Genomic DNA, 11922 nt, shown 5'->3' on the forward strand with positions numbered 1-11922 from the left:
CCAACACATCACCTTATCCACAGTGAAAAAGAGAAGGAGGAACCACAAAACACGTGATTCCTCCATGAAGGTTGCAGTGGAGGGCCAAAATCAGTGGCCTGTGAAAAGGGTACCCTGCATCCAGGCGTCCCCAGCAGGTCCTCTTCTCCCACACAGAAATTTTCTCTGTGTAGCAAGAGGAATTTGTGCATTTGCTAGGGATTTCTGGATGCTGGGCAGACAGCTGCGCTCATGCAAACGTGATGCACTACAGACCTGATGTGTTGCAGAACTACAGGGTGCAGTCAGGTGGAGGAGCCAGCACTCCGCCAGCGCTGGTCACGCAGCAGCCCTGCTCCTGCGGCCAGGCAGCAGTGCCAAGGTCCACTGAGGACCCTGCCCGTGGCAACGCGGGAGCCCTGCCCTGGGTCTGAAAGCACCAACGAATCTCGCCTGAGGAACGCGGTCCCTTGGTTAAGTGGCAGTAGCCAGCTGAGAAACTTCTCTCTGCAGTCCAGCTACGAGGTGGGAGACGAAGAGCAATGGTGAGGAAAGCAGGAACAGGAGAAAAAGGGGAGAGAAAACAGGACCAAGAGCTGGGGCAGTGCCACACCAGCAGGGATGTGGTGAGAAAGGTTCCCAGGGAGCAATGGAGGGGGGTGGTTTGCAGGAACCTCCAGTACGCTCTAGGTCTACAAACACCAGACAACTTGAGCACCGAGTCATGACTAGCATCACCAACGAGGCCACACGCCCCAGCGTTAACTGCCAGGAATAAAGGGCCAACGTGAGGGAGGAGGTCAAGGGCTGACGGAGGGAGGTGGTTTTGCAGCCCGCGAAGACCGAGGAGAAGAGAGGGGTGGGTGATGTGACAGCTGCACTGGGCAACCAGCCTCCCTAATGGTGACCATGTAAACCAAGCGTGTGAGATGAGATGGGGCAGAAAAGCAAGCTTGGAGGGCACTGCTGAGCGGGTACCTCCGTCGGCACGAGGAACCAGATCTGGCCTGTGTTGGCCCTCTCTGAAAACGTCTCTGGCAGCAGGATGGAAAGCTGAGCACCGGGGAGGAGGGGACTTGGTCTGTTACGAATGCCCTGGGTAAGGTTTTACACTGACACATCTGTGACACCTAATGGACATGGGAGTGGGGAGACCATCGGGAAGCCTTCTGCCCACAGCTGCTCCCCAGGGTGCTCTGAGCACGCCAGGTGCCCGGCATCCTCCAGCTGCACCAGAATGCATCTGACTTGAGAACTTCCGCAGAACACAGGAAATAAACCCCGGGTTGGGTTTTTTTTGTAAGCTAAAGAGAGAATTAGTTTCTTCACGCACCTGAGCGAAGCTCAGAGCAGGAGCCCAGTCATTTTAAGACTGTCATTCCCAGGTCACCTGTAGGGACTGGCGCGGTGTGGCACTGAGGTGAAGGACGTGGTGACCCTCTCCGTTAGGATGCCCAACGCTGCAATGAGCTGGGGTCGCAGCTACCCCGTCCCACCACGGGCTGGGAGCAAATGGCCTCCCTGGCCTCGTGCCTTGGAGCAGCTCTGCTGAGAGCGCCGGGGGCCTCAGCAGCCCCAGCCTCCCCGGCCAAGGTGCAAGGGGAGAGCAAGGCGAGACGCCTCTTCCCTCATGCAGAAGTGTTAAACAGAATGAAAAAGAAGAGAAGAGGGAAGGGAGCACGGGATGGACACGCACGCGCTCTCGTGACCGTCCCTTTCAAACGCTTTCCCACCAAGAAAGCATCTGCATCGCCGCCCACCATGGCCCGAACTGGCGAGAGAGAAGTTTCTCCAGAGGCGAGGAGGGTCTGGTCCAACAAGCCCCAGCCGCAGACGGTGAGTGCCGAAGGGCTGCTCAGCGAAGGCCCCCTCCTGCACACCCATGCGCACTCACGTGTTACGTCCCAACCACCTCTGGAAAGTGGGGTTTTTTTCGGTTTACCCTGAGCAGATTCCTCAAATGAAGGTGCTTTTCCTGGCGGGGGGAGAGGGTGGGACCGGGGCAGGGCTGCAGGGGCCTGGCAGTCAGCACTCGTTTGCTCTCTCTGGAAAGAAGATTTCGCGGCATCGCTGAACCGTGTCCTGGGGGGACTGGACGCTGTGTCCCACAGTGCGGGGATCATCATAGATTTCATAATCGTTCCCTCCCTGCAGGGGAATAGAGAACAGGGAAAACGTTGGCAGGGTCTTGACAGAGGATCCTCACCCCTGAATCCGCACCTTGCTCTGTCCTGTGAGGAGCTGGGGTGGGAGCCAGCGGCTGGGCAGGAAGGGACCTGCTGGGAAGGGGCTGCCAGGGCTTGGCTGGCCCAGGGAGGCAGAAGAGGCTGGGCTGGGACCCCTGGTCCCTCCCTCTTGCCTCCCCTCTTCAGTGCCAGGTGAGGAGCACAGACAGGACAGGGAAGGTCCTAGACCAGCAAAGCTTGTCCAGGAGTCTGGGGTTAACCCCTGCCCTGCCTGCAGAGGGGCTAGCAGGAGGTGGGGTGGGCACATCTGGGGGGCAGATGTTGCCATCATCTGGAAAGAGCAGAGTGTACAGCCAAGGTGGTCTACAGCAGCGAGGAAGCATCATCCTCCACCACTCTAAAGCAAAAGCGAAGCCGTTCCTGCTGTTGAAAAGCCCTCTCCTAAGTGCTGGGGACTTGTGTTTTGGGTCCTGCGGGCCAGAGGAGTGGCTCTCCCCATCCCAAGGATTGCTGGGGGGTGGAAAGTGATGCTGAGGTGGACCTGCATCCCAGCATGGTGAATCCAGGGCGATTTCCCCGCCACCCAACGGGCCTGCCACCGTCATGAGAGCACCACAAACACGTGCGAGAGCATCTCTCCCCCTCACACTGCTAGAGGTCTGTGCCAGCGTGACTCAAGCCGTGGGACCCCTGATCACAGAATCATAGAATCACACTACCATTAAGGTTGGAAAAGGCCTCTAAGATCATCCAGACCAACTGTCAATCCAACACCACCATGCCTGCTAAACCACATCCTGAAGAGCCGTACCTACACGTTTTCTGAACACCTCCAGGGACGGTGACTCCACCACTTCCCTGGACAGCCTGTTCCAATGCCTGACCACTCTTTCAGTAAAGAAATTTTTCCACATATCCAATCTAAACCTCCCCTGACGCAACTTGAGGCCATTCCCTCTCGTCCTACCACTAGTTACATGGGAGAAGAGACCAACATCCACCTCACTACAACCTCCTTTCAGGTAGCTGTGGAGAGTGATGAGGTCTCCCGTCAGCCTCCTCTTCTCCAGACTAAACAAGCCCCATCCCCTCAGCTGCTCCTCATAGGACTTTTTCTCTAGACCCTTCACCAGCTTTGTTGCCCTTCACTGCCCTCATGATGGAGCAGGTCCAGGAAGGAAAGTGGCCGCGCGTGGGGCGAGAGGAGCATACTCACAGGGGTCGTCTCGTTCCCAAAGAAGTGGATGGTGTCAAATCTCTCATCATCGAGCACATTGAGGCAGTAGCGCTTGTCCCAGCCTTCTGGAAAGACGTCAAAACTGATCATGCCACCTGCCAGCAGAAAGAAGGGAGGGCATCAGGAAAGGGTGGTGGGAGTTGGCAGGGTGTCCCCCCACCATGGGAAAGGCAGGAGCTCCCCCCAGACAGCAGCCAGGCACCAGCTCTGCCTTGCTGTGCCTCTCCAGCGTGTGGCTAGGACAGTGGCAGATGCTGTTCCTATGACAACAGGCTGGAGTGACATCAGCACGGCCCCCCTGACTGCAGGCAAGCAGGAACCAGTGGGCTGCAGGGCAGGATGCTGGGGTGGGAGGTCCCAAGAGATGCACCCACTAGGGGATATTTGGGGGTCACGCCTTGCAGACAGCACTAGCACGTTGTGTGTCCCAGCAGGGGGACAATGCCCTTAGAGACTGGCACCACTCTCTCTCCTCGGCTCCTTTGTGGACACCACTGGCCCTTCTACGACCCCTGCTCCGACGCTCCTTAGCCCTGCAGGGACACGGGGCTCCCAGCACCCTGCAAACACAAAGCAAACCCCCTGCACCGCCCAGCTTCAGGGTCCCAGCTGGCCACGCTGCAGGCCCCGAGCAGGTTCTGCACACTAGTCAAGGACCAAGGACCTTGCTGTGGAGGTACCATGAGCCCATCAACATAATCGGGGCACCACTCTGGCCTGTCACCTCTCACCACAGAAGTCACGGACTCATAGAATCCTTAAGGTTCGAAAAGACCTCGAAGATCACCAGGTCCAACCGTCAACCCAGCACCACCACGCCTGCTAAACCATGTCCCGAAGTGCCACGTCTGCACAGTTTTTAAACACCTCCAGGGATGGTGACTCCACCACTTCCCTGGGCAGCCTGTTCCAATGCCTGATCACTCTTTCAGTAAAGAAACTTTCCTGACGCAACTTGAGGCCCTTTCCTCTTGTCCCATTGCTAGTTACCTGGGAGAAGAGACCAACACCTGCCTCGCTACAACCTCCTTTCAGGCAGCTGCAGAGAGCAGTAAGGTCCCCCCTCAGCCTCCTCCAGACTAAACAGCCCCAGTTCCCTCAGCCGCTCCTCATAGGACCTGTTCTCCAGACCCTTCACCATCTGGAAGGACATCAAGGCAGACAGGACAAACGTACAGAGGTAAGGGAGCTTTCCCAGACAGCATGCATACGCAAGCACATGGACACCCACAGCCACCAAGGGTTGATGAACTTCCTAGCCCTTGCTCTTATACCAGCCGGAGGATACCCCAGCACCGTGCTGCCTTTTGGGAGTGCACAGACACAGAACCTTTCCCGTCCTCTCAAGCCACCCGGCTGCGTGCACAGGCTGCACAGCCAGTCCCTTGTCCCATCACCGACACAGGTGACGCGCTCCTCCCAAAACAAAGCCAGCGACTTAGGGCACGCACATGTTTGGGTCTCGCTCGGAGCCTGGAGGAAGCGGGATCTGAGCTGAGACGTGGCTCTCCCTGCCAGATCAGGTCTCTGCTCCTCTTGGTTTCAAGGGAGCCCCCCTGTTTCTCCAGGCAATCTACTGGGCCACCAGCAACCCTGGAGCTTCACACTCTCCTTCTTCATAAATCACAACCCTGCCTCTCTTAGGCAGGGGGTGAATAGACAGACTCCCTCGGGGGACAGTCCCTGCTGCAGAAGAGGCACCGACCCCCAGGCTGTTCAAACACCAACGTCCTGATGCCATGCTCTTCTCTTCCCTGGCTGGTTGAGGTGGCTGTGTTCTGGCCTGTTAAACAGAGCTGGGCAGCAAGAAGCGGCTCCTGACGCCAGCTGGAGAGTGCAGGAAATCAAAGGGAGAAAAGGTGGTGTGGAGGACAGCCAGCGCAGTCCCTCGCCTAGGCAGAGCACGGGTCTCGGGAGCTGCAGGGAGATCTCCTACCATCTCTGGGGCTTGCGTCCTCCACAGCCCAGGACAAGGCACGTGGAGCTTGGCACAAGAGCCAGATTTCTGCATGCCCCTGTTTTTGGATGCCCGACCTGAGACACTCCGCGTTTTCTTTGAGGAGGAGCGGGGGGCCCACAGCTCCCCTTGTCTTTATGCTTCTACACAATGGGCTCTTCATGGTGGTTTCCCAAAGTCTGAGGAGAAAGGCCCATTGTCCTGCTCTCATGCTCTGCACCTGTGGGGACATGGCGGCGGGGACCTGGTCCTTCTCTGCTGTGACAAACGGTGTGTGTCAGTGTGGTGGGCAGCAGAGAATGTCCCTGGCAGGATGCTGAAGGCCAGGGGAGGCTCTCAGGTGGAAAGCCCTTGGAGAACCAGAGGCCCAGACCCCTGGTACTGGCCCACAGTGGGTGCAAGAGTGGGGTGTCACCTGCTGCCTCCCAGCCTCGGCACCCCCTTGCCCTCTGGCTAGGCTGCCACAGGGCACCTTCTCACCTCACACATACCCATCTGCTCTGCGGAGGACCTTCTCCCAGCGTCAGCCCCACCACTTATATACCGTCATTTTCCTTCCCATCCTGGCCAGACCCCCAGAATTGCTCCAGCCCTTCCTTCGGTTCCTCACCTTCGCTAAGCTGGCTGTTAGAGCCACCCCAAGAAGTGGCCCTGCAAAAGCCCACAGCATGGAGCTGCAAACTCCTTGCCTCTTGGCAGCTCCTCCTCAGGGAAGAAAGCTGCTTCCCTTGTAGCCAGCCCTCCTAGGAAAGCCCCAGAGCCAAGACAGGCATGAGGCTCCTGTCTCATTCCTAGAGAGGAGAGCACGTGGCTGGCGCTCTGCTGGCCACCCTGCTGCCGACGCTCGGGCAGGGGTGGGCTCCGCAGAGCTAACTGGAATTAAGGCAGGGACCACACCACGGGGCAGAAACCCGCCCATCTGGCTGCTTCCCAGGGAGGCAGATCCACAGCACGGTTTATTCTCTGCTGTCGCCCTGCCATGGATGTGAATGTGACGCCGCTGCAGCAGCTCACCAGGACTAGAAGTTCCTCGTGCTCCTCCCGGGGTCTCCAGGCCCCCAGAGCGAACAGCCAGCATCCCCTTCCCAGCACGTTATGGGAAACACAACAGAGAGGCCAAGGCAAAGCCAGGGAAGCCTCCTCCGCTCACCTCGAGAGAAACGCAGGCCTTTGCCAGCAAACTCCCTCTGCAAGGCTGCCACAAACTTCTCCCGGATCCGCTCTTTCTGCAGAGGAGACACAGGAAAGCGAAGGAAAGAGGGTTTGAACAATTAGATATTGACAGTCTACCAGAATCCACCATAAGCGGTCTGCTGGGCAACTCTGGCTTATTGCTCTGCTTTCTTCCCACCTGCGCCGAGCCCCAGCATAATGCCATTTAGCCAGCTTTCACCAGTCCCGCCCAGTGTCCACGTAAAAGGCCACCAGCTCAGGGCAGCTCCAGCAGGCTCCTGGGAAGAGCAGATCCCAGCCCTTCCTCGGCAATGAAACGCAACTGCTTCAGTTTCCCAGAAGCCCGGTTCATAACCCGAAGTCTCCAGCTTCGCTTAAATAGCCTTGCAAAGTCCGACTGATCTCTCAGCCCCAAGAAAGCTCCCCCAGTCAGAAACTGCTCTGAGCATGGGCCAAGCGCCCCAGAGATCCGCCCAGCAGATCCACCGTGGCCTTCCCACTCTGGAAAGCCCACTAGTTCCAGCTCTGTTAGGGCTGGGAGAGTGGGACAGAGAAGACAGCTCCTGGGCCACCTCTGGTTACCGTGAATGACGAAACACCCCGTTAAATAAGTGCCTTCTTCCCCGGGGCTCTCCCACAGCACAAGGAATCCTGCTGGCCACCCCACTGCATCGGTGCTCCCCAACGAAGTCAAATGCTTCCATTCATCCACGTCTCCGCCTGGGTTTTCTGACCCCCAGTCCTGTCTCCACCTTGCTGCATGTGTTGGCCTGGTGCACAGCTTGAAGCTGGGCTCCTTTCTTCTCGGGGTGGGGGGAAGCAGGTAAGACCCAAGATCTGCGGTCGTGCAAAACCAGCAAAGGAGAGGGTGAGCCCAAGCCTGGCCTCACAAGCCTACCTTGTCCAGCTCGGAGAACTCGATTCGCTCCTCTGGCGTGCAGCTCCGTCCGATGGGGGAGATGTTCAGCATCCCGTTGCGAAACTCAATGAAGGTTCCTCTGTGGGTGGGCAAGGGCACAAGGTTACTGGGGCAGGGAGAGAAGAACAGACCTCTCCAGGGGAATGGCTGCTCGGTGGGCACACAGTCTCTGCAGGGACACGCAGGGGGAGAGGAGTCATGCCCGCTCATGGGTGCTTCACACCAGGCAGAGACCAGGCATCAACAACTCTGCTTAAGGTCTCCAAGGGGCTCAGTTTTACGAATAGAGACTGTAAGAGAAGAGGAATAAACAGTTCCTGAGTGCCTTGGGGACAGGCTGGGAGCAACGAGCTTAGGTGAGGTGACAGGAAACATTTTCTGATGTTGGAATAACTGCAAGGACAGCTATTGCCTGGACTGGACCAACCGCCTGACGAGACTGTGGCACCTCCATCTCTGGAGGCTTTTAAGAAATGTTGGCTGAAGCTGGCAATACCTTGGGGCAGTGGGATTCACCAGGTCAGCGCAACTGGCTGCAGATGTCCGGTGGCAGGCTGGTGAACAATCAGGGCTGCCTTGTGGGACTCAAATCAGGTAGGACCCGCAGGGCCTTTGCATCTCCCGTTTGTCCCCTGCACATTTGACTGCATCTCTTATCTAAGCCTGCAGCGACAGGACCCAGTCCCTGCTTGCCACCCTCACCTTGCACTGGGACCACTACGCTGCCGCTTCCTCGCTGGGCTGGTTCAAAGCACTAAGCCAGCAGAAAACCGCTCCCTTCTTTTCTCTTCGCTATAAACCCAGCCAGATCTGTTTGCCTGTCACCTCAGAATAGCTCACCGAGGGGTCAGACAGGTGCCAGCACCGGTGGGGCAGAAACAACAGGGGACGGCAGCACTGCCGATCTGAAAATGGACTTAAACCCTTGTGGTAGCCCAGCTGGAGCAGGGAGATCCCTTTCCCTGCCCAGCTGAGGAGCCCTGAGCTCATGAACCCTCTGCCGTCCCTCCCAGCTCTGCCCGCTGTTTCTCTGTGACAAAGTGCTCACCAGTCTGAGTCTGGGGGAAAAAAACTCCCCACCTCCTGTCTCGTAACACAGTGAAGAACATCACGGGTAATGGACGCACGGGCAGCCATGCAGCCACGCCTGTAACCCAGGAGCAGCATCTCTGCAGCAGGAAAGGTTCGGTGGCTCAGGCCAAAACTCGGGAGATGTGGGTTAAAGTCCCTGCTTTGCTAGAAATCCCGTAAGCCTAAATCCACAGAGGCACTTGGGAGCAGAAACCTCACCCGGCTGTTGGGCAACCAGACAGCAATGAGGCAACCAGACAGCCTTGAGGGTTCTGGCTCCCAGCCCACGCTTTCTGGGGCATGTTCAGCTGGCAGTCCCATCACAAGGAGCCACCCTGGCACGGTCCTTGTATTGCCACACGGTGACTCACAGCAGGCAACTAATCTGGATCACAGTTTAGCAACTTTCACCAACTTAATTTCGACGAGGCAGCTCGCCTGCTCGGGCTCGCCGTACAAACACGAGTGGAGAGCAGGAGCAAACCAGCTGGGGCGAGGCAAGGATCGAGCCGCCGCTTTCCACAGCACTGCTGGCTCACACCGCCTTCAAGCATTTGTGAAACCGTGGTCCAAGGGGCGGTTTGACACCGCACCCGGGCTGGTTTAATTGCAGGCTGCCTCCGAAAACAGTCCTCCCGCTCTTCCCGTCCACCTTTGTGCCATCTTTTCCCTCTCTCTTCTTTGTGAGATAACGGCGAGCTGATCTAGTGGAGAACCACCCTTTTCTCTCCCTGGTCTTCCACCCCAGCTCACCCTGTGGCTGCTGGATCTCACAGGGGGACGCGGACAGGATCACACGCTCGGGCACAGAGCAGGGCCAGCCCCATTACCAGTGGCACCGAGTGACACTGGGTTAGAAACAGCGTGAAACTGTGTGCACAGGCGCTGGACCTCCTGTCTTAAGAGCCATTGTTTGTCTGTCTGGAAACTCATAGGACCAACGATGCCTGATGCCCTGACCAGTAACAAGCTGGTACCATTGTCCTAAATGAGAGGCGCGCAGTGGCTGTACCTTGCTTCCCAGGAAAGAAAATCCAAGGGGCAAAAGAGCAGGGATTACGCGAAAAAAATCGTGCAGACTCTCCAGCACAAGGCTCTCCTCCCTTATTCACCCACGGTGCCCAGCTTGGTGGGACGGTGATCCTACGCAGGGCATCTAGACACTAAGATCAAACCCGGAGCAAGACAAGTTCAGTAGCTCAGCTGCTCTTAGGGGAGCTCTGGAGCCCAGAGCTCCCTAGAAATCAGTGATATGACCGCCATTTGCATGGGCTTCGGCCATTACCGTTTCTTGGGCAGCTTCAGCAGTGCCATGTAGTTGAGACAGAAGTTGATTAGATCCTGCAGCAGCTCTTCCCCCAGGTGGTCCTGGATGGCCTGTGGGAAGAGAAGGGGGAGTGAGGAAGATCCTCGATCTCCCGTGAAGCCCACCTGAGAACATGACCCAGAGGAGTGAGACATTCAGATCCGGCATTTGGGGAGAAGAGAAGAGGCCGCCCATCTTCCCGGGGCCAGGCGCTGCTCCCCACAGCATGCAGGGCACAGGGAACGAGAGCCATGGCTGCAAGGGGAGCTGGACCTACCTGCTTGGAGACCAGCTGCCCGTTCTTGTACTGCACTGTGCCGTTCTCCGCAAAGACGTAGTCAAACTTATCGATGACTGAGGGGGAAGGAAACAAAAAAGGAAACATTGAGTCCTGCCTGGGAAAAGGGGCTGAAGGGACGGGGCTCAGGACCGTAGCACTGCACCTTCCACATCTCCCGCGCTCCACAACGGGCCGCCGACCCTCCTCGGTCTCAGCAAAGTGGGCGAGCAGATTATCTTCTGCTCGCAGATGGGGGAGCTGACGCACGCAGGGGGAACCGACCTGACCGAGGTCACGGCCTCAATCCGTAGCAGGACGAAGATAAGGGCTCCAAAATGTCAGGCGTTCAACCACGTGCGTGTTACTCCGCTCTCCCTCCTCCCCCCCTTCCCCACTGCCAGGGTGCTGGGGTTACTGGGGTTACTGGTTATCTAACTCCAGCCCCTCCTGCAACCCCAACACGCAGTCTCAGCCGGGAATTTCTCAGCCTCCGGGAATTTCTTGGGCTCCCCCCCGCCAAGGAGGCAGAGCCGGGAGCCCCGCCGCGCTTGGCATCCATGCCAGAGGGTGGAGGGAGCGGGAGGGCGAGGGGGCAGCTCCCGCTCCCTCCTCTACCCCACGCCCCTGTTTGAACGCGACCAGGAACCCCCCCGGAGACCCCGCCGTGGGGCAGCAGGGAGGGGAAATCGGCAAGGGGGGGGGCTATCAGAGCCCAAACGAAGCCGGTCCAAAGCCAAGGCCGGAGCCGGCCGCGCGGGCCGGAGCATCCCGGGCTGCCCGCGGCGGAGCGGGACGGAGCCGAGCGGCGGCTCCCGCCCGGGGGTCGGGTTTCGGACGAGGGGGACCCCCGGGGCGGCGGGGGGGGGGTGGGGGTGGTGGTTTAACCTCGCGGTCCGCGTCTCACCTTCGTCCCCGTCCCCCAGCTGCTCGGCTATCTTGGCGTAGTCGGAGCCCCCCACCACGCCGATGTGCACCCTCTCCCGCAGCTCCCGCAGGAACGCGTCCACCTCCGGCTCGATCTTCTGCAGGGGAAGCAGCGGGTGAGGCCGCGGCCGGCGGGACGAGCTCCGCCATGCTGACCCGGCCTTCCCCCCCCGCCCAGCAACCCCCCGCAAAACGCCCCCCGCGCCTCGCTACCTGCCGGGCCGGCGTCAGGGTCCCGTCCACGTCGAAGAGGCACAGCACCCGTCCCCGCACCGCCGCCATCCCCGCCGCCGGCCCGGCCCCTGCCAGCGGGAGGCGGGACCGCACCGGGGGAGCGATGGCGGCCGCGCCGCCCTCCCCGGCAGCCGGGGCGGCACTGGGGGTCCCTGCCCGGGGGGTCCCTGTCCTGAGGAAGGGGACAGGAGCGGCAGAGCCCCGGGCCTCACCGTGCGCCGCTGACAGCACGCTGCTACCAGCTGGTGTGGTCACCGGAGAAACCCCGTTCTCAGCCTCCACCCCCCTAGGCAAAGCCCCCTTCGTTTCTTGCTCCGACCCTCCCGGCAGTTACCCCCGAGCCACTTAGGATGTGATCAGACCACCGGGGCAGATCGCATTCCTGCGGCTCCGTATTACGCTGGCCCGATTTGTAGCCGCCTGCCTGGCTGCCGTCTCCTACAAATAATTCCTTATTTTCCATCACCAAAACCAACCTACGTGGAACATTCAGTGTCTTTTCCTCAGCGCTTGGCTTGCCTGCTCTCCCCAGACAGCGCTCAGTGTGCTGAGCTAGGTTGTAACAGGCAGGGAAGATGGTGTTTTTTTAACGTTATGATCATTTTTTCTCAGTATTATTTGCTTCCAGGACATCGTGCGACCCCTTTTCCCAGTTC

General features: G+C 58.9%; 1 protein-coding gene across 1 annotated transcript; it reads right to left on the minus strand.

Moving 5' to 3' along the window:
• Window positions 1-409: 409 nt before the first annotated feature.
• On the minus strand, window positions 410-11455 carry PMM1 (phosphomannomutase 1). Its single transcript, XM_075427746.1, has 8 exons — window positions 11246-11455; window positions 11013-11130; window positions 10106-10182; window positions 9808-9899; window positions 7431-7530; window positions 6510-6585; window positions 3382-3497; window positions 410-2127 (listed from the first exon to the last, which is right to left on the minus strand). Exons 1-8 carry the CDS (start codon window positions 11312-11314, stop codon window positions 2005-2007), a joined length of 771 nt encoding a protein of 256 aa, XP_075283861.1. The 5' UTR covers window positions 11315-11455; the 3' UTR covers window positions 410-2004.
• Between the last annotated feature and the right edge of the window lie 467 nt (window positions 11456-11922).

Source organism: Opisthocomus hoazin, chromosome 8 (assembly GCF_030867145.1).
Source record: "Opisthocomus hoazin isolate bOpiHoa1 chromosome 8, bOpiHoa1.hap1, whole genome shotgun sequence".
Classification (NCBI taxonomy): Eukaryota; Metazoa; Chordata; class Aves; order Opisthocomiformes; family Opisthocomidae; genus Opisthocomus; species Opisthocomus hoazin.